This window comes from Pinus tabuliformis, chromosome 7 (genome assembly GCF_031772625.1).
Source record: "Pinus tabuliformis cultivar Carrire ecotype Pingquan chromosome 7, CPIR1, whole genome shotgun sequence".
Classification (NCBI taxonomy): Eukaryota; Viridiplantae; Streptophyta; class Pinopsida; order Pinales; family Pinaceae; genus Pinus; species Pinus tabuliformis.
In genome coordinates this window covers 1,973,879,114-1,973,899,131 of record NC_142293.1, presented here as the reverse complement: position 1 = coordinate 1,973,899,131, position 20,018 = coordinate 1,973,879,114, and the positions used below count along the sequence as shown (strand labels likewise).

The 20,018-nt window shown below is 36.7% G+C and overlaps 1 protein-coding gene across 1 annotated transcript; it reads right to left on the bottom strand.

Annotated features, from left to right (window-relative positions):
* Positions 1-5,289: 5,289 nt before the first annotated feature.
* On the bottom strand, positions 5,290-6,947 carry LOC149256380 (transcription factor WER-like). The gene is made up of 3 exons (XM_089457415.1): positions 6,715-6,947; positions 6,218-6,347; positions 5,290-6,122 (listed from the first exon to the last, which is right to left on the bottom strand). The coding sequence occupies exons 1-3, from the start codon at positions 6,851-6,853 to the stop codon at positions 5,663-5,665; spliced, it is 729 nt and encodes a 242-aa protein (XP_089313541.1). The 5' UTR covers positions 6,854-6,947; the 3' UTR covers positions 5,290-5,662.
* Between the last annotated feature and the right edge of the window lie 13,071 nt (positions 6,948-20,018).

Here is a 20,018-nt window from a genome sequence, read left to right as displayed (position 1 = left end):
CACAGAGCTTCGCAGATCTCACCGCCAACAGATCTAACCAAGGTTCAAACAAATCTGCCTTTGCTGCTGTGAGCACAAGACTCACTTCCTCACGGGTTGTGCGCAATCCAACAGCGAACCTTGCTACGCTCCACAGCCACAACCTCCTCTTAAACAAATCCGCCTCGTCGTATCACACACAGCGAATCAAATCTGGAAATCTGGAATTGGTGAGGCACAACGAACTTCCCCAACATCTAATTAGTAGCTTGCACGCAAATCTCTAGAAAACGCCCTCCTCAACCCTCTTATGCAGCGCTAATTTCCCCACACACAGATCTGCCTCCCCACACACTTCATGCAAACCACCACTCAAGCCTACAAAGACATTCTCGGCCTCGAAGCTCTAAGACCATGATAAAAATGAAGAATCAAATTTATTGATCAAACTGGACAGCGCTCAAGTGAGAGACTACCCCTAGACACTGCCTCAGGCAAAACGCTCTACCTCCATTCACACAAAAGCCTGTTACATATAAACTAGCACATAAACAAGGTGGTTTGAATGATCTAGGGGGATCTTCAAGGACACATGACAAAGACGGCCTATGAACGCTCGAAAATCTAAGTGTTCAGAATGACTTCGACCTAGGACTAGAGCGTAGATCTTGTCACCTTGATCGCGGAAGTGCGAACGGTTCGTCAATTCGAGCTCCTATGAGGGAGAACGGGCCAGTCAAAATTTTGATCAAAATTGCGTTGTGGGCCAAGTTTAAGTGCCATACAATTTGACAGACCCCGAGGCATAAACCTAATTCCCAGAATCGGTCGAAATTGTGGCCTCATTAGTTTTCCCATTGACCCTTATTTTCTAGAAATTGAAAAAAACAACCCCCCACCCGTCATTAACAACCAAGTAAAAAAAAAAAAAAAAAAATCACAAGTGAGGTGGCAGGCCACCACCCCCGCTACCCCAAAGTTTCATAACAATTATTAAAAATATAAGGCACAGGCAGCCATGTCCCCGCCACCCCCGAAACCACATAACTGCATTCAAAATTAAATTTTAATTTAAGTGTGGCTCGACTGCCGTCACCCCACTGAGCCCTCACCCTCCATACCCGTCGCATAACCATATATTGTTTACCATATGGGGTGGGCGAGCCACTGGCGGTGGACCTGGCCCACACCCCAACGACGCCACCTCCATTAAATATGTGCCAACAACACATTTGTTACGGGACCAGCGGGGGTCGAACCCGCCGGCCCACATGGCCGGTGCCCAAGCGGGCGGCCCCAAATATTATATGCGCCCAAAACTAATGCACCAAATATATAATAGCGTGCCCAACCAAATGTTAATACAACCTTAAAAATGAGATGCGGTTAATTCAAATGCAGAGGAGGGTACGGGGGTGGGTCGCCCAAGGCGGGCCCAGCGACCCGAGAATGGTTTTTTAAAACGAATTTAGTGCAAAAATGGAGGCGGCGAGGTTTGACTGTGCGACCTCCTCCCTATTAACCATTATTTTTACCAATACACCACAACCATTACATTGATTTATCCACCCTAAAATTAATATAAACTCATTTTTTTAGTGCCAATGAGAGGAGGATGGCACAAATTTCGAGACGAGCGGACATAGATTTTCAGGAAGTTTAATAATTTTTTAATGCAAAAACCATGAATTTTGTAGGACAAAATTTTCAACTTTTCAGAAATTGACAAATTTTATATGGATTTTACACCTCTCGTCGCCACGAACACGATGGCGCTATCCATTTTTCAATCTGAGTTCTACATCTTCCTGTCATTTCCAGAATGCATGCAAAACCATGATTTCAACAAAAACAGGTCGCAGAACCATGAGCCATAAAATTTTCCCACGGAGATAAAATTTCACTTTGTCAAAATATAATCAAGTTTATACTTGTTTTTCATAGTTTTCTGTAGGGACCCTAATGGTGAAATCATATTTGACATCTGAGCATCAGATTTTCAGCTCATCCCTGAAACAAAATCTTTGAGGAATCCCGAAAGAATCTAAAAGATTCTTTGAGCTCAAAATTTTCAAATTCTCAAAATTCGGATTTTGGACAATTGTTTTAGCGCTACTCAATGCCACAAATCTGATGGTGTATTCAGATTTGTCTTTCTCTCATTTCTTCTTTCAGTCACTTTTCTAAGTGCCAGTGGAGATGTCCATCTTCATGTGCAAACAATCTTCCTGCGATCGATGCTGTGAGATAAATGTTTCAGCAAGCTTCAGCGCTTTGACAGCCTTTGCTTTAGATGGCCCTTGGTAGTAAGGTATATGATGTGTTCATGTATTTCTTCTTTCTACATTATGTTGTACAAATCCATGATTGATGTTGATGCAGCATCTTGTTTATTACATGTCATAATTCCTTGCTTGATTTGATGCGAAATCTTTCTATGTGATGTACTTTCTGTCATAACTCTTTATGTTATGCTTTGAGATCCCTTGTTATATGTTGTTGGGATACTCTAGTTGTCGTCATGCATGTGTTTTTCTTTGACATCCCTTTTATGCCATGTTGGCGGGATGAGCACTATGCTTGCTTTTGTGTCATATTGATAGGAGTCTTTTGATTGAGAGTTCTGGTTGTGGAACATCTCTTAGAGCCACTCCTGCGTGAGGGAATTCTTCCTTGTATGCTCGAGACACCATCTTTGTGTACATCATCTTTGTTGACAACACATAATGCAACGGCCTACACCATCTTGACACCAAAGCCCGGAGACATAGTCCCACTTGGACGAACTCCGTTATCAACAGCTTTTGTTTTCATGTGCTGATGATTGTTATGTTCCTCTTCCTTGCAATATGCAACTGTATTTGTTAATGTTCTTTTAAAAAGCAATTTCATCACATCACTAAAGTAAAAGGTCTTTGAAAGGTCCTTCTTCACACCTGGACGTAAATCATTGAACCACTGCTTAAATAATAAGACCTAATCAAAGAGCCTCAATCCTATCCTACAACAACAAACAACCAAATTTAGGAAAAGACCAACTTTCTTCATTAATTCTAACATTGTTTTCAACTAAGTATCGAAAGTGGAATATACCAGAAGATCTGTTGAGGCCAACCTCGGAGAGGCTACCAGCCATCATGTTACATTTCCGATATACATGTGAGATGATGTATGAGAGGAGCAAACCCAAGGTGTGCTTGATCCTCCTGAGCCACCCAAGAAGAAGGGGAGGGAAGAACCCAATGATTCCCTGGATGCCATCAATCAATGCCTTAGAGTCCCCATAGATATTCAGAGAGTGAGTGTTCTTATGGAGAGCAAACCAAAGCGGCCCCCATAAAGCCATAGCCTCTACATTGGTATTAGACCCAGAGCCACCATGCCACCATAAATGGTATTGAGTTCCCCAGTGAATGCCCAAAACTGCGTCACATCCACAATGTACATGTTGGGCAGCACCATCAAAGAAACTAGCAAAGGTCTAATAAGCAAAGGGCCTCATCCTGTAGGATTGATCAACAACGTTCTTAGTACAGTAGGAGGTGGCCTTTGTCCAAGATAGAATTTTGTGTATAGCCCAGTGATAATCAAATCTTCGCCCCTCTAATATGCACCGGTTTTAGGGCCTCCAAATTTCCCAAATGATGATTAGAAAAAGGGTTCTATAATTCTTCTGAACATTCATCCAATCTATCATAAACTCTTCAAAATTGTTCATCCTCCCGTAAGTGAACTGAAAGGCAACCGCTAAAACATTCCAAATTCGATTTGTGAATGTACACAAGAAGGAGATATGTTATGTTGACTCAAATTGTCATACAAAAAGTACATATACCCAACCCCAAATGTCCCCTTTTTCCCTTGGAAAAGTAATTTGTAAATCAAATTTAAAAAATAGTTCTTATATTTATAAATAATATTTTAAATAAATTTGTTAGTGTAAACTAATCTGTCTTATTTCTAGGGATTTAAATAATATATTTATTAATAATAATTAAAAAAATCTTAATAACATTAATAATAGCTAATTAAATTAATTTTTTAAAATTTATGCCTTATTTATTTCATTAAATATATAAAAATTTAAAATTCTACATTACAATAATATATTATATATTTTGATTTATACTCCTTAATATTTAACAATTTTAATGATCGTTTCTGTAAGACTCAAAAACAACATTAATTATCTTTAATACCCACAAAAATTTTGCCAGTGGAATTGTAAATTGAGATTAATTGAAACAACTATTTTGCTTCTCAGACTTCTAAAGAAGTTATCAATATAATCTTAACTATCCATTGGAATTACATGGTGGTAGTCGATTCATCAACTAGAGATTATAAAAGAAAATCAATGAAATCTTTGGAGATCATATTATATACCAATGTGAAAAATACAAATCTAAATATATAAGAAAAAATGATTAGAAAACTCATTAACTATTAATGCAAATTTTGGAGATCACATTAGATGCGGATGTCAAAAAAATATATATATAAATCTAAATATAATAGAAAATAATTAAAAAACTCATTAACTATTATATAATTAAATAAAATTTAACATATAAATTAAAGTTGAATTGAGTGAAGTATGGGGGTGGGCATTGCCACTAAAACCCTAGCCACCCCTGTCCTCTAGTTTGTGTTCCTGGCCTCCTCTTGCCTGTGTCAGGTGGTCGTGGCCATTCTCCTTTCCTCAGGCGTGCTCTCCTTTCGCTTTGTTGTGGCTAGTTTTCAAGGGCTTCTTCGTTGCCAGTGCTGCCTCTCTGAGTTGGTGCTCTCGTTTTCTGCGTTTTGGGTGATCGTTTGTTGTTCTGGCTTCTTCTGCCACTTTTCTTCGTTGGTCTTCCTCTGCCGCCGATTGCACCGTTGGTTCCTCTAGTTGAGCTCATTGTGTCGTAGTTTATTCTTGGAGGTTGTTTGGGCTTTCTGGGGATCGTGGGCCCTTTGCTGTTCGAATGGGTTCGGCCCTTGAAATGTTTCGTCCCCTTTAGGGTTATTGTATTCGGGCCTTAGCGCCTTGGATGTATTTTCTGCTAGGGGTTGGTATAATGTTTGTGTGAACCTCCAAGTTTTTTTTGGTGCTTTGGGTTGTGTTTTTTCTTTATAGGAGTTAAATCTTTTCGGAATGCATTTCAACGTGTAATTTTGTTTTCCACGATAAAATTACTAATAAATTTTTTTTTTTGGAAAAAACACCAATAAAATTACTAATTTTTTTTTTGAAAAAAAACATTAAAGTAAACATCATACATATTATGAAATGTGAAAAAAAGAAAAATATATATATATATATAACATGAGTTGTACATATATATTTATCCATATACAAGTGTGTCTAAATGCAAATTTTCAGTCACACATCTTCTTTACGTCAGGCTGTGCATATAATGAGAGCACACAAATGGACACCTTCACCCTCTGACCTACTACTTTATTCACATAGATATCTCAACTAAGAAAGCAGATATACAGCAACAAGAAAAACGTAAAATTATCTTAGAGACCGCTTCTCCCCTCGGTCTATCTTACCTGATATATAGAGACCATCTCTGCCTCAGTCTATCAGTCTATCTATCCCTGTTAAATAACAGAAATATACTATGTTTGAGTACTCGTCCATCTATCCACCTCCAACTGAGCAGGCATGTCATGATGCTGGTTTACTTGAACAACTTTACACATGCGCCAGTGTTGAAAACAGACAACTCATTTGATATTCAATGGAGGAAGAAATTGGAGATAAAGGGAACTGAACAGCACAGTCGAAACCTAATAAGCCTTCAGAGGTTACCCCGCGGTGTTTGAAAATTAACTCTTCGTCCTCCAATATCGAACTGGCCATGTTGTTGGGATGATCAGAGGGCATTTCTATAGTTAAATCTTCTTGTAACAGTGCCCTCGACTGTTCATCAAAGGACTGAGCAACAGTTACATTATTTTCAATATTTACAGCAATTTGAGTTGCTCCGACGAGATCGAGACGCGGAGAAACACCCATGTCTTCTTCAGTCATTTTCGCCTCGCTCCGATCTCGTTTATTCAGAGCTCCAATATTCTTTCTCAAATGAGTATTCCAGTAGTTCTTTATTTCATTATCTGTTCGACCAGGTAGTCTTCCTGCTATAAGTGACCACCTGCAAGGTACAATTCAACATATTATTATTAAGAAAATCACAAGGAAGATAACCTAAAAATTTCAGATTTTAAAACTATCTACTTATCAGAATACCGATTGCCCAGAAGACGATGCAATCTAATTATGAGATCGTCCTCTTCGGGAGAAATATTTCCTCGTTTTATGTTTGGACGAAGATAATTCATCCAACGTAGTCTGCAACTCTTTCCACTTCGGTTCAGAGCTGCAAATCAAACAAAATAACCTATAATTTTGATGTGGTATGTAACAATATTTATTTTTTAATGCGGCTTTCAGAATTTGAATAGGGTTTTCACAATTTTCATTCTTTAAACAAAAAGAAACTATTAATGGTGTAAAAATATTCTTAGTAGCATATCTGATATACTACTAAGATAAGGATCTACTGTTTTCTAATCATTTTCCTTTTTCTGATCGCATGTCAGCATTACAATGAAACATATCAAATGGCAAATCAATATTTTGATAACCATTATAAATAAAATATAAATAATTTGATGCCTATGAACATTTATCAACCCAAAAAAAGCAATATCACATAAAACTATAGATCTGCAACCAGTGAGAACCTGTCTGGTCACGAACTGATGTCCAACCTCCCTGCACTCCATGAACGTTAATGTAATCCCTCAGAATCATATCTTCTTTTGTTGTCCAAGCTGCCCGATTGGAGCCCTCATCTGTTGAACAACGACGAGATCTACCCATTACGCCACAATGTCATAAGCTCTATACAATCAATCTTGCTCCCCTGCTGCTCTGGATCTCGAGGAGGAAGGGATGCTCTATATAAAATAACACAGGCTGCCATGAAATATGTATCAGGCATCTAATGAAGACTTAATTGAATAAATTTTTTACTTAATATTGATGGCTCCAAAGTCCAAACTCAATGTTGAAGTACCATAGCTGCGTACCATACTAGCGAATAATCACTTGGATGGAAGTTATTAAATGAACCACGTGAAAGTGCAGCAATTGCGTACTCTGGCTGTCTAGTTTTTCAGGAAAGAAAAAACTATTGCGTACTCTTGCTGTCGAGTTGAAACAATATGGCCTGTACGGCTGAGTCAAATCAATGTGATTTCAATAGTTTGAAGCTAAAAATTCATTATATCAGCTACCAATCTGTCACTCTCTGCCATACAATTGCGGACGGACAATTAATATGTACTTTTGGGAAGTGTCATAAAAGAAAGCTGCTGAAAATCTTGAAAGGTGATATGCTTTCTGGTTTTAGTCAGAACCGTATCACTTCAGAATTTTGAACAGCTGTATGTTTCTTGGTTTTAATCATTGCACCAACATTTTACTATCATAGAATTTTATATTCAGATAATTAATTTTATTAATAAATTAATTAATAATAAAATGAATTTAATGGGTAGGGTAGTTTAATCGGTGATGGTATGAAAATGAAGTATTATAAACAGATTTCAGGTTAAATTTATTAAGTTTAGGGGTATGCTACCAGGTTAATTGTTAATTTTTTTCATATAAAAAAAATAAAATAATCCATTAAAATGGAATATTAACTTTTCAATTATATTCATGAATGGAAATTCTTTTACTATAAAATTATATTTATATATATGTATATATATAAATCCATTAAAATGAATAATTAAATTTTCAATTATATTTATGAATTTAAATAAAAAAAACTTAGAAATTTTATGATAATGATAAAGGGATGTTTTGTTTTTGCATTGTGTAATGTGCAGAATATAAGACTATAATGTTTTTTTATTAATGTTGAATTCATTTGTGTATTCAAAATAGTATTTTAAACAACAAAAAAACTTGTTCAAAATTATCTCACTAAATTCATAATATTTTAAAATATTATGTAAAATAATAATTTAAATTTTATTGTAATATTATTTTAATATTATTATTATTTTGTAAAATGATATCTTTCTTTATTCTCCAATGATTTTGTCAAGATGGAGAAAGAGTTCCTCTAAATAGAGGGTAAAACAGGGTGTATTATCTTTAATTTTGAGATAATAAATCATATAATTCTTCTAGATTTGCTTTATCTTTCTTTTGTATTCTCTAGAAGTTTTCACATCCTTTTAAGATAACAAGAGTAGGAGTTTTCCTTTTAAGATAACAAGAGTGACCAGAGGCAAAGAGGAGTTTGTTTATCCCATCTCTAAAGCTCCACTAATTCAAGATTTTATTTTTATTTTGTTTAAGTCCATAATAAGTTTTCAACCCTACATTTATCCTATGCTCAATGTTATAGTTTTAGTTGAGGTTGTGATGGATATTGAAGCACATATATTTTTATGAAGAGGCTTCTTCCAAATTGTTATAATCATATATGTGAAAATATTTAAAACAATATCTTACTAACAAAAACAACTACAAAAGACCAAAGCCCTTCTAGAAGAAAGAATGCATAGTGATTTATTAGATATGGTGTGAGTAAAACACAAGAGAATATTTCCTATATATAGTAATGGAAGAGGGTCATGAATAAAATACAAGAGAATGTTTCCCATATAGTAATGGAAAAGACTCAACATTGAGCAAAGGGACAACCATCACATCTATGTCGATAAAGATGCCTATATGAAGTTACAAATAAGACTAGTTTTCTCATTGGAAAAGATTGCATTGGAAAAATAACACTAACACCCAAAACATATGGAATAAACAAAGAAGGAAAAAAATGGGTCCTAACATCTAGGTCTAATAGGATACCCGAATACAAACTCTCATGAGTGAAGTAAAAGAAAAAACCAATAGGAAACTCCTCTCCAAAAGAGAGAAAACAACAAAAACAAAAAGTAAAGGTAAAATGTCTTATGATTCCTATTAAGGTACCTAAATATAAACTCTCATAAGTGAAGCAAATGAGAAAAACCTATACGAAAAAAATTCCCCTCTAAAATAGAGAAAGCAATAAAAAAGGTAAAGGTGGGACTCTTCAAATTTCTCTTCAAATTTTGGATATGTAAATTATTGTCTATTGCATATGCATGAAAATTTTAATTATGCAAAAAAATAGATAACAATGAAATAAAACTCACTTGCCATAAATTAACACAAGATATATGTTCGAAAATCTTTTCGACAAAAACCCACCTACAAGGTGAGGTTGCTCTACTCTCTTCCATCAAATGGAAAATGGATGCAAGTACAAAGAAGTGAGGCCTATAGCCCATTAGCTATTATAGTGCACAAATCCTTTGTATTTGATCTCTCCCTATCCACTCATGACTACTCTTCATATCTATGGAACACAAAGCACTCGAATATAATGGAACCCCTTTTCCTCCTAGTGGTCCAGTTATAACACAACCCAATATCATATTAGTGGTTAGGTTTGATTTCCTCAACTCTTAATTAGAGTTACAATATTGACTCTTCTAGAGCCTTCTTCATCATGATGATGTGGTCAGCTTCTTTTCCATGAATAATGGAGGTTGACATGGCATCCTCTTGAATTATGGTGGTCAAAAGAAGAAAGTCAACTTCCAAGTGGCATATTTTTTGCATACAGACTTTGATTGAGATGATTCTTGTATCGTTAGAAAGGTATTTGTGTGTAGAATAGCATAAAAAGGTGCATCACTTAAGCACAAAATACCCCCTCCCCCCCCACCTCTCGAGGAAAAAAAATATATATATATATATATCTATATATATATATATATATATATTGTTTGATACCTCAAACTGCTCCTACAAGGTTTTAGAACCCAATTTTTCAAACCAAGTCTTACCGATAAAATTGTTTTGTGAGCTAATTCCTCCACTTTTTCCACTCTGAAAGCATTGATATGGATTAAAAACAATATAATGACCTGATTTTGATAAACTAAAAGTGTATTAAATGCCAAAATTGGTGATACCCTGAATGTACCTCAAAATGTGCTTTGTTATCTTTTAAAAACTCTTGTGAGGATCTTAAGAAAATTCAGAGAACGAACCTATTGCAAAAGAAATGTCAAGGTGTCTATGAGTTGAATAAAATAGATTCCTAACAACGTAAATGTAATGAAAGGTTAATGCTTGGTGAAGAGCCACTAGAAAAAAGGTAACACGTGATTGAAACAAAGTGGGTGTAGGCCTACACTTAGCTATCCCAAGGTGCCAAGGTAAATCAAGTGTATACTTCTACTGCAAACTAGAGATCCCTTTTGAAGGCTAAACGACTTATAAACCAATAAAATAATGCCTAAGATATAGATTTCTCATATCAAATTGTGACATCAATTCTCCCTAAACACTTTGAATCATCGATGAAGAACTCCCTATGAGAATTGAATCCTCCATATCTAGAACTAAAATCAAGAGATCAATGCCCTGCCTCTCAGTGTACATCATAGGGTCAAAATAACAACGATTGAACCTTGAAATAAATAAAAACTATCCATCATACCAATCTCAAGTAGCTTGTTTAAGAACATAAAGTGAATGTAAAAACCTACAAACAAGAGAAAAATCATATGTAGGTGGTTGCACTATGTATATTTCATCATGTAAATCACTATGTCAAGAGGGACTCTTCACATCCATCTAGCAAACTAACCATACTTGGAAGGTAGAAAGAGAAAGTACAAGACATATATATTGGAAATTGAGGGAAAGGTCTTAGACTAATAAATCCCTTCAATTTGTGAAAATCCCTTAACCACAAGATGAACCTCTTACTTTTCAACAGAGTCATTTGTTGCATAATTAAATTTCTAGACCCATTTACAACAAACCAAATTTCTTTACTTAGGAAAAGGATTGAGATCCCATGTGTAATTATTCATCAAGGAATAATATCCCTTTATCATGACAACATCTCAATCAGCTATCCCAACAACATCACAAAATTGTTGTGGATCATTTAAAATTGCATGACTCAGAAAGGGGATGCCATTTGTTTGTGACTAAAAAAGGTGAGAGTCATAAGAAAAATAACTGAAATTAGTTAGCTTGTTGCTATACATTTCAAACCTCTTTCACTTACAGAATCTCAAATGTTTTTCTTGATAAGGTTGTTCATATTCTGTTGGTGTTGAGAGTTTATTTTATTTTAACTAATTTTCATCTTCAAAATGTTCATCATCTTCTTGTTTCACAAAATCAGGACTATGAACATGATTTGCACCATGATTGGCTTGAAAATCTATGAAAGTAGAAAGAATAATTTGGTGTTGTGTCACTCATCGAAACGAAGAACATGATTTCAAACAATCCATCTTTTGAAATAAATCAAATAACCTATATTCCTTTCATATTCTCATAGTAACCAACAAATCATCATGATTGGCTCTTCTTCTCCATAACTTTCTGCTTTTCATCTAAAATTAGGGCCCACGTTGAATTTTAAAATACTCTAAATGTCAAGGCATAGAGCTTAACATGGCCCCAAACATCCTTTGGAGTCATTATATTCCTTTCAATGTTACAATACATATATATACATGTCGAAGCATTTATAAACCCCAATCCATTAACCCTAGACCCCCACCCCCGTGCATGCGACTAGTCATGGAAAGAATATAACACACACCCAACATATTCCCACTTGTTATTTTCTTTTCCACATAGGGGGTCACAAGAGAGCTTAGTCATTGGTCCAACCCTGCAACTCCCATTGTTTCTCTAAACCAAGAAAACTTCTCAGTGCTCACAAAATTTGTCAATGCATCTGCAACATTCTTCAAAGTGTCCACCTTTACCAGCAACACCTTTTTGTCCTCAACCATATCCCTCACAAAGTGATATTGAACATCAATGTGCTTTGTCTTTGAATGATAAGTAGGATTCTTTGCTAAGAAAATTGCACTCTCACTGTCACAGTCCATCCTTATATCTCATTGTACTAAGCCCATACTTGAACACAATCTCTGCAACCAAACTGATTCAATGCATACATGAGTGGCTGCCATGTATTCTTCCTCTGTAGTTAAAAATGCCACTACAGACTGTCTCTTTCTCAACCAACTGATTGCACCTCCAAATAGGTTAAACACACACCCACTTGTAGATCTTCTCTAATCCACATCTCCAGCCCAATCTGCATCAACAAATGCACAGATGTCCAAAACTCTATACAATCCCAGTCTTCCTTGGTAGCACAGACCATAATCACTAATTCCACCCAAATACTTGAATACTCGCTTCAGTGTTGTCCAATGCTCCTTCCTTGGTTTTAACATAAACCTGCTCAATACTTTGTGCATTTGCAATGTCCGGTCTAGTACAGACCATTGCATACATTAGGCTACCAACTGCACTTGTGTATGGAACACGGGACATGTCCTCTTCCTCGTATTGTGTCTTGGGACAGTTCAATAGATAACTTTACACCTACAGGAATAGGAACCTACACGAGTTTACTATCTTGCATATTAAACCTCTGCACTATTGTCGCGACATACTTTCTCTGGTTTAACGAGAACTTCCTCTTTGCTTGATCTCATTTAATTTCCATGCCCAAAATATAGTTTTCAGCACCAAGATCCTTCATGTCGAATTTGGAGAATAATTGGGTCTTCAAATCCTAGATAATTTCTTTGTCATTTCCAATCGCAACATATCATCCACATATAAGACTAGATAAATAACATGGTCACCAGTTAATTTAAAATACACACAGTGATATGCTTTGCTTCTGGTGAAGTCAAGTCCTCATATATATGTATCAAGTTTCTGATACCACATCCTTGGTGACTGTTTTAACCCACACAGGGACTTTTTTAACTTACACACCAGTTATTTCTTTCCCTTCACCACAAAGCCTTCAGGTTGCTTCATATAGATCTCTTCTTTTAGATCCCTGTGAAGAAATGTTGTCTTCACATCCATATGTTCTACCTCAAAATAAAACACAACAAAAATAGATAAAAGTAATCTAATAGAAGCTACATTGGCAATAGGAGAAAAAATATCACCAAAATCAATTCGAGACACCTAGTGATGAGCCCCAATATTGCAACAATAATGTTGCAACTACCAAGGCTGGCAACTTAAATTATCAACCTGGGGTTCGTACAAACTTAAGAGGTGTCGGCACTATATTTGCAGCATACAATGTGTCCTTCTTTTGTTGATCTGATGTAATGGAGTGAATGTCATGAAATCAAATCCTAAACTAATTGTAGAAATGGAAATGTTACTTTGAAAAGAAATTAATCCAAGGCAAGAACAATAATTTGTAATTGAAATCCTAAGAGCGTGAATTCAAATAAATAGGCCTAATCTACTTTATAAAAGGCATGTCCTAATTAGTGTTTATTATTCCTCAATCATGGATTTAGATCCTATGGGTTATCATTCAAGCCTAAGAGACAAAAACCAAGCTTTTGGAGCAAAGTTGGTCAATTTTACACGTGCTACAGGAGTGTTAGAGGAGGTTGCTACAAGCGAAACAAAATTGCTACAAGAGGAGATAATTCATTGAATGAACAGGTAAACCAAATGAAAATTGGATGGGACAATTTTTTTTATTAACTGGGATGTCTTAGGACTCTATTCCAAGTTGAATGAATCCAAAATACCCATATATACACGTGCTAAAAAATAGCAGAAAATTACTACTCTAAAAACTAAAAATTCAAGAACTCGTGAGCTAGCTAACCTATCGGATGCTTGACCTAATCAAGTGAAATGAATTGGGGTAAATTTTTTTATTAACATGAATTTTTTTTGGAACTAATCCAAGTGGAATCAACTCAATTGAAGGTCATGAACATGTTCTAAAAAATATTAGAAATTACTACTATTTTGCTACAAGGGACTTCCAGAAATTCTAGATTTTTGAACTATTAACCCAATCCAGGTAGCTCAATGATGAAGATGACTTTTCAAAGTTGTTCTAAGTATGCATCATGTTTGTGATTCTATAAATAATTAACCGAATGGAAATCCGCCCATGGTATTTACCCATGGTAATGATCCAAATGGAAATCCGCCCATGGTATTTACCCAGGGTAATGTAACAAAAAATGTTATAAATAACGAGCCTCTTTTTGTAAGAGGACATATTCTCCAACACAATGTAGTTGCAACTATCATTTTCTATTCTAATCAGAATTAGTTCATGATTTATTTTCTGGTTTGTCTCACTTTTGTTCTTTCTTAGTGTGACAATTACTTGGATCTTGGGCCCTCCCCAAAATCTGGATCAGTGGTATCAAAGCAGGTTATGATCCAATGGTGATCAAGGTTCTAAGGATCTACAGTGAAATTTCTCATATCTTCTCATAATATTTTGTTTTGCAATTTTTTCACCTATTAGTCACCCTCTCTTATCGACCCCTTTACGAACATTGTGGTATAGATCGATACCCGTGGGTTATATCTTACCTTCAGATCAAAGAAAGAGTTGGTATCGATTCACACTAGTGGAAATGTCTCCTGTGTGTCTAGTTCACTCGCAATATTAAAAAATATTTTCTCTCTCTAGGTGCATATTTCGAATCATATGAAGTACATTAATGGAATAAAATATTTTCCCTAAAGCTTTTACGACAACCATTATGGTTGGCCTCCAAACCCTTGTATTTGAACGCCCTTGAAGCTGATCTCGAAGCACTCCTCTTCCTAGTTTTGTTGTTGTTGCTTCCTCGTCACTTTGGTTTCTCTGTTTGAAAGGTGATTGCCAGAAATGGAGAATCATTGGAGCACTGGAGGAAGTGGGTGATGGCTATGTGTCCTTCCCCTCTTCACAAAAGATGGCCCTGCTTACTTTTACAGGGAAAAGTGTCTATATAGAACTGCTCTATCCCACTAAGGTGTGACAGCTGCCTTAGAAACAAACAGAGAAAAGCTACTTTCGTTTTTCCTTTATGAATTATAGATAAAGAGGAACAAAAAGACCAACCTCTGTCTTGCGCTAATCTCCTCATTTGATCCCTCTCTTCTTTGATAGTCCTCAGCTACCTGCTCCCTTGCACGCCCAGCTTCACAAAGTACCTGTAAGATCACAGAAGCATAGCACTATACAAAGACATGGATCTATAATCATAAATAATCTAGGATCAGATGTAAATTGACCATACAAATGTAGCAAGCATCAATGACACAAAAGCATGGAGGAAAACTCAAATAGCTTTTATTGATAAACAAGAAAAGAGCCAAGAGGAGTTACAACCAGTTGTTCTGACCTAGCATCAACCTCCCAACAAAGAAGCCCCTCTTCACCTCAAACAAAGCTTAGATCACCCAACAATCTGATGTTTGTCTCAAGAAACCAACAACAATTCCTTACAATATGCAAAATTCCAGCCTCTGGATCTCTGGGATGAGGGATCCATATATAGATATTTGTAAGGGGGATGAGTCAGCTTGTGATTTGATTAGTGTCTTCTCTCTGATAGTTCTTGCTTCCACTTGGAGACTGATGGTCTCTTACTCATCCTTGGTCAAATTCAGTGAGGCAAGTGTCACATGAGAAGATTCTGGAAGCTTCCATTGCCTCTCCACCTTGCGGAATGACACTGCCATTTGTCATTTCTCGCCCATCGCACCCCACAGAAGGGATTTTTGAAATGCAACGCACCCACACAGTGTATTTAGGTGGGATGCAATTCACTTAGCCAGTGGAGCAGCTGCAATGATCCTGTTTTGACCAATTATGAGTAGTTTCTCATGGAGAACTTCTGGGAGAAGCTGTAATTTGTTGACCTTGTTCCTTTAGGGGTTAGAACAACACTTTTAGGGACTTAGGAGCCCTTGGTTTATGGACATTTCATGCTTGGGATTGTAGGGCCCAAAAATGTCTATAACACTTACTTCTTGCACTCTTCATTTGACGACGTTTATACATGGCATCGGTGGCCTATGTATATTGCACTACTTATTGTTGTTGTCTATGCTGTTCTAGTCACCTGGCTAAGCCCGGGAGGCTATGCATGGGTTGGAAGGCATAAGAGAGGTCGTGTTTCCATTCCTAGCCTGAAAGGATGGCCAATTATTGGAAGCCTAATGGACAAGAGTGTCGGCTTTTCTCACTGCAAGCTTGAATCTCTAGCTCATCTTCATGGTGCGAAGAAGATCATGTCCTTTAGCTTGGGTTACACACCAGCTAATATCACGTTGGATCCTGAGGTGGCCCGAGAGTTGCTCACCTCCCCTCACTTTGCCAATAGACCCCTCAAGCAATCCAGAAGTCTTGCAAAAGGTCTAATAGCGGCAAGTCGGTTTACATTCAGTATACTCACACTACTAATTGCTCAGAATATAATCAGGGAACTTTGTTAGTGAACAATTTGGATGTTGACTCCTATCTTGAACATCTGTGTACAATATTTGGAAGATATGGTTGCGTGAGTGAGGTGAAGGGTTCACCGCCTAGAACACACAAGTTTGTTGAATTTTACGATATACGTGATGCAGAGAAAGCAATGGTAGCATTAGGTGGTAAAGAAATATATGGTAAGCATGAAAGATAGATTTTTGTCAGGCTCAAAGTGGCGCTCCAATTATATTCAAAATGGATCAATTACAAGTCAAGCTAGATTCAACGCAGGGCCATGGAGTCTGCATGAGCATCAATAAGGGATAAATGGATCAGGCATGGGTACTCATCCCTGTGGACAAATGGATCAACTTCACTTGAAGGTTTTTCCATCTCTGTATGGAGGATCCAATGGCAAGATTTTGCATCCATATATTGCCAACAATCCCAACATGGAATTCCACAGTGTTGATTGTTTTGTCTTCTGTGGAAGGGAGCCATCATAGTTATAATTCTAGGATAGGTTTAGCTCCCAGGATCACTCTATGTTCCCTTTACATTTTTAATGAGAAGGAAGTGAAATTGAATCAAGGCATGCCCCACACCACTCTAATGGTCTGAAACATTCCTAATAAGTACAGCCAACCAGATTTCATTAAGTTATTAGATGAGCATTGTTTACAAGTGAATTGTCAAATTGTGGACTCAGATGAAGTTGAATCTTCCTATGATTTTGTGTACTTACCAATTGATTTACAAAACAGGTGCAATGTACAGTATGGTTTTGTGAATTTCACGAGTGTCGAAGCTACTCTAACATTCTACAAAGACCACCACAAAAAAATGTGGGAAAGGTTCAACTCAAACAAGGTTTGTGAGATAAGCTACGTGCACTTATAGGGACTAGAAGTCTTGAAGGAACAATTTTAGAACTCAGTATTCATATGTAGCACTGAGAAATTTCTTCCAACCATATATGATCCACCTCGCAACGATGTTCAATGCACACCTCCCACATTTGTTGCAGGTCTCTTGAATGGAGGGGGTCGTATTAACAATTATAGTTGCATTAGACCATGTTATCCTCCACAATATCCCAAGCCTGGGAAAGGAGATCGATGGAGGTAACCTCAAACCATTTAGGGTTCAGTAGTTAGCCCTGCTAAACCAGAGAGGGCTCTCTCTATAAAACTCACAACCAAATATGACTAGAGTGGGAAAACAATATTAGGCTAGATATGTTCAGATCTAGGGTTTGTTTTTAAATTTATGGTTTTGCTGGATTAGGAATGTGTTAGGGTCCTATAATTTATAGGATCAATGATCATTAAGTATTTTGTTTTAGTATTTCAGATTGTAAATAATATAGCTTTCTGCAAATGATTTAAAAAAAAAAAGATACAAAAAATTAAAATTAAAAATTAAAAGACAGTATAAATACAAAAAGAGAGAGAGAGAGAGAAAAATAAAAGAAATGATAAATGAACCCCACAAAAAATGAATAAACATGAAAGTGATGCTAGCTTAAGTGCCACTACTAGCCTTCTGGCTTTGTAAAATATAAATTTGTGAAATTGTGTGCATCTTGTTTAAAATGCCACAATCCCTTCTAATTGATACCTACAGTTTAATCATGCTCAAGCTGTTTTCAATTTATGTTGATTAGGTTAGAATGAATAACTTAACGAAACGATTTAATCTTGGTTAAGATTAGGTGGGTAGAATAGGTGAACAATGTTAATCCAATTGTTTAATCTGGATTAATTAGTTGATTAGATTAGTCTAGTGTTTGAAATAAATAATCTTTATCTCTTAAAATAAAAATTGAAGGGTTTGAATACTCAAATGTGCCCAAATTTTCTTTCAAATATCATTAGAATAGGAAAATGAAGATTTTTATGTAATAAGTTTGAAGTATTCCCTAGTCCAAAGTTTTGGACCTTGGGTTATGTTTTACGCACCCGAAAGATATGGCAGAGCCCTCCAATGTTAACCTCCCCACACTTCACGACCACTCGATCATTCACTGCATAAATCCAATGACCCACGACATTTTTCGAACCCCCCTGAAGTGACAATTCTTAACGACGGGGGGGGGGGGGGGGTCCGAAAATCGATTTTCCTCCCACCTACGTGTTGCCACCAGGTGATTTTGGACCCCCCCATAAACCAAATACCGTTGCTCCCCCCCCCCCCCCCCCCCCCTCCAAAAGTTGTTTTTATATCCCTCTTCAGCTCGTCTTCCCGCCAACAGTTGCCTCCACGTCCTGTTGCAGCTACCACTCTCATCGTGCCACCTCTCCCTACCCCCGTCACTCCCACCAAGGGTCCCGCTGCACTCATCCACCAACCCCCAACTACCACGTCTGAGATTGTTGCAACTTCCATAAATACCCTATCCATTTGCTCGGGCCATTACAATAGTTAATGCCCTAAAAAGACTGTTAATCCAACGGTTAAGGCCAGTTCACAGCAAATAAATATGAGATTCATCATTGCAATTACACCTTCCTTTCCTTGCTCATTCAATAGTTTTACCGCCCCTCTGTGCTCTAATATTGCACCAACATTTCTATTACCTATAATTCATAAATTGAAAGAGGTCTGCCACTCTGAATTCTCGCGAATTATTGAAATCACAGCAATTTCCTGCTGTTACAATCTTCAATTCTCCATTCTGCAACCACCATGGAACCTAAAATCACCCCTATAATCAATCTGATGCTCACTCCCCCTATCGATTTAGACCACACCCCACTCGCAGATAGATATTACAAAATCACCGAAACACTATTTGAATTCGACTTGTTCGAATTGCATTGCTGGTTTCGGGACAATTTCCTTGACAAATATGATGAGATACACCTCTGGAAATCCAGGCTCCCTCTGTTTGTTGTTCCCCAATCCTATCATTTTTCTAAAATCTTCCTAATATGCCAAGCCTCTTACCTTACAAGCAAGAGGGCGATTATATCCCAAATGGTGAAATTATCTTCACCATCATAGCTGACAACATTAATCAAATGTTGCAGGTTCCCCACTGTGATTCCCTCTCCTCTTTCTCCATTGAAGCTCTTAGAGAAATTTACCATAAGTTAACTTCCCCCTAGAGAGCTACCATATTTGAAATCTTCCTCCCTGAAGACTCTCAACTCCCTAAGAAAAATCCCCCATATCCCTCTTCTATGTTCCCTCAAAGGACAAGACAAATTATTCTTGTTTTGTCATCCATTCTTGGCTATTATTCAGATCACTAGGTAGATGAGCCTATTCTAGGCTTTCTATCGACCCTTTCTTCAGATGAATGATCATCAGTCACTTTTGACTATGGTAACTTCTTATCAAATGTAATTCATGAACAATTCCTTCAGTTAAGGAATGTTCATATATTCATAACTTCTTATGTATATGTTTATATTTTTTCAAATAGATAAATTTCCATTCTCTGTGCAGAAACTTGATCAACAAGGAAAGCCGCAGTCAATTGTTTTATGGACTTCCTTAGCTAGAAAACAATCACAGGAATACAACTTTTCATAGTTCATATACCAATTTGTATATCCATCCACTTGTTTGTTAAGTGGCCAGCAGGTTCCAAGGATCAATGATTAGAGTGTATGGTTCAGATCTGCCACCATACAACCTACCCAAATATTTCTCAATGAGGATATTTGGCTTGGA

Coding starts and splice junctions, on each gene's coding strand:
- LOC149256380 (XM_089457415.1), bottom strand. CDS start 6,853: ATGGGTAGATCTCGTCGTTGTTCAACAGATGAGGGCTCCAATCGGGCA. Junction 6,348..6,714: donor ATCAGTTCGTGACCAGACAG/GTTCTCACTGGT, acceptor TTTGATTTGCAG/CTCTGAACCGAAGTGGAAAG. Junction 6,123..6,217: donor CATCGTCTTCTGGGCAATCG/GTATTCTGATAA, acceptor TGTACCTTGCAG/GTGGTCACTTATAGCAGGAA.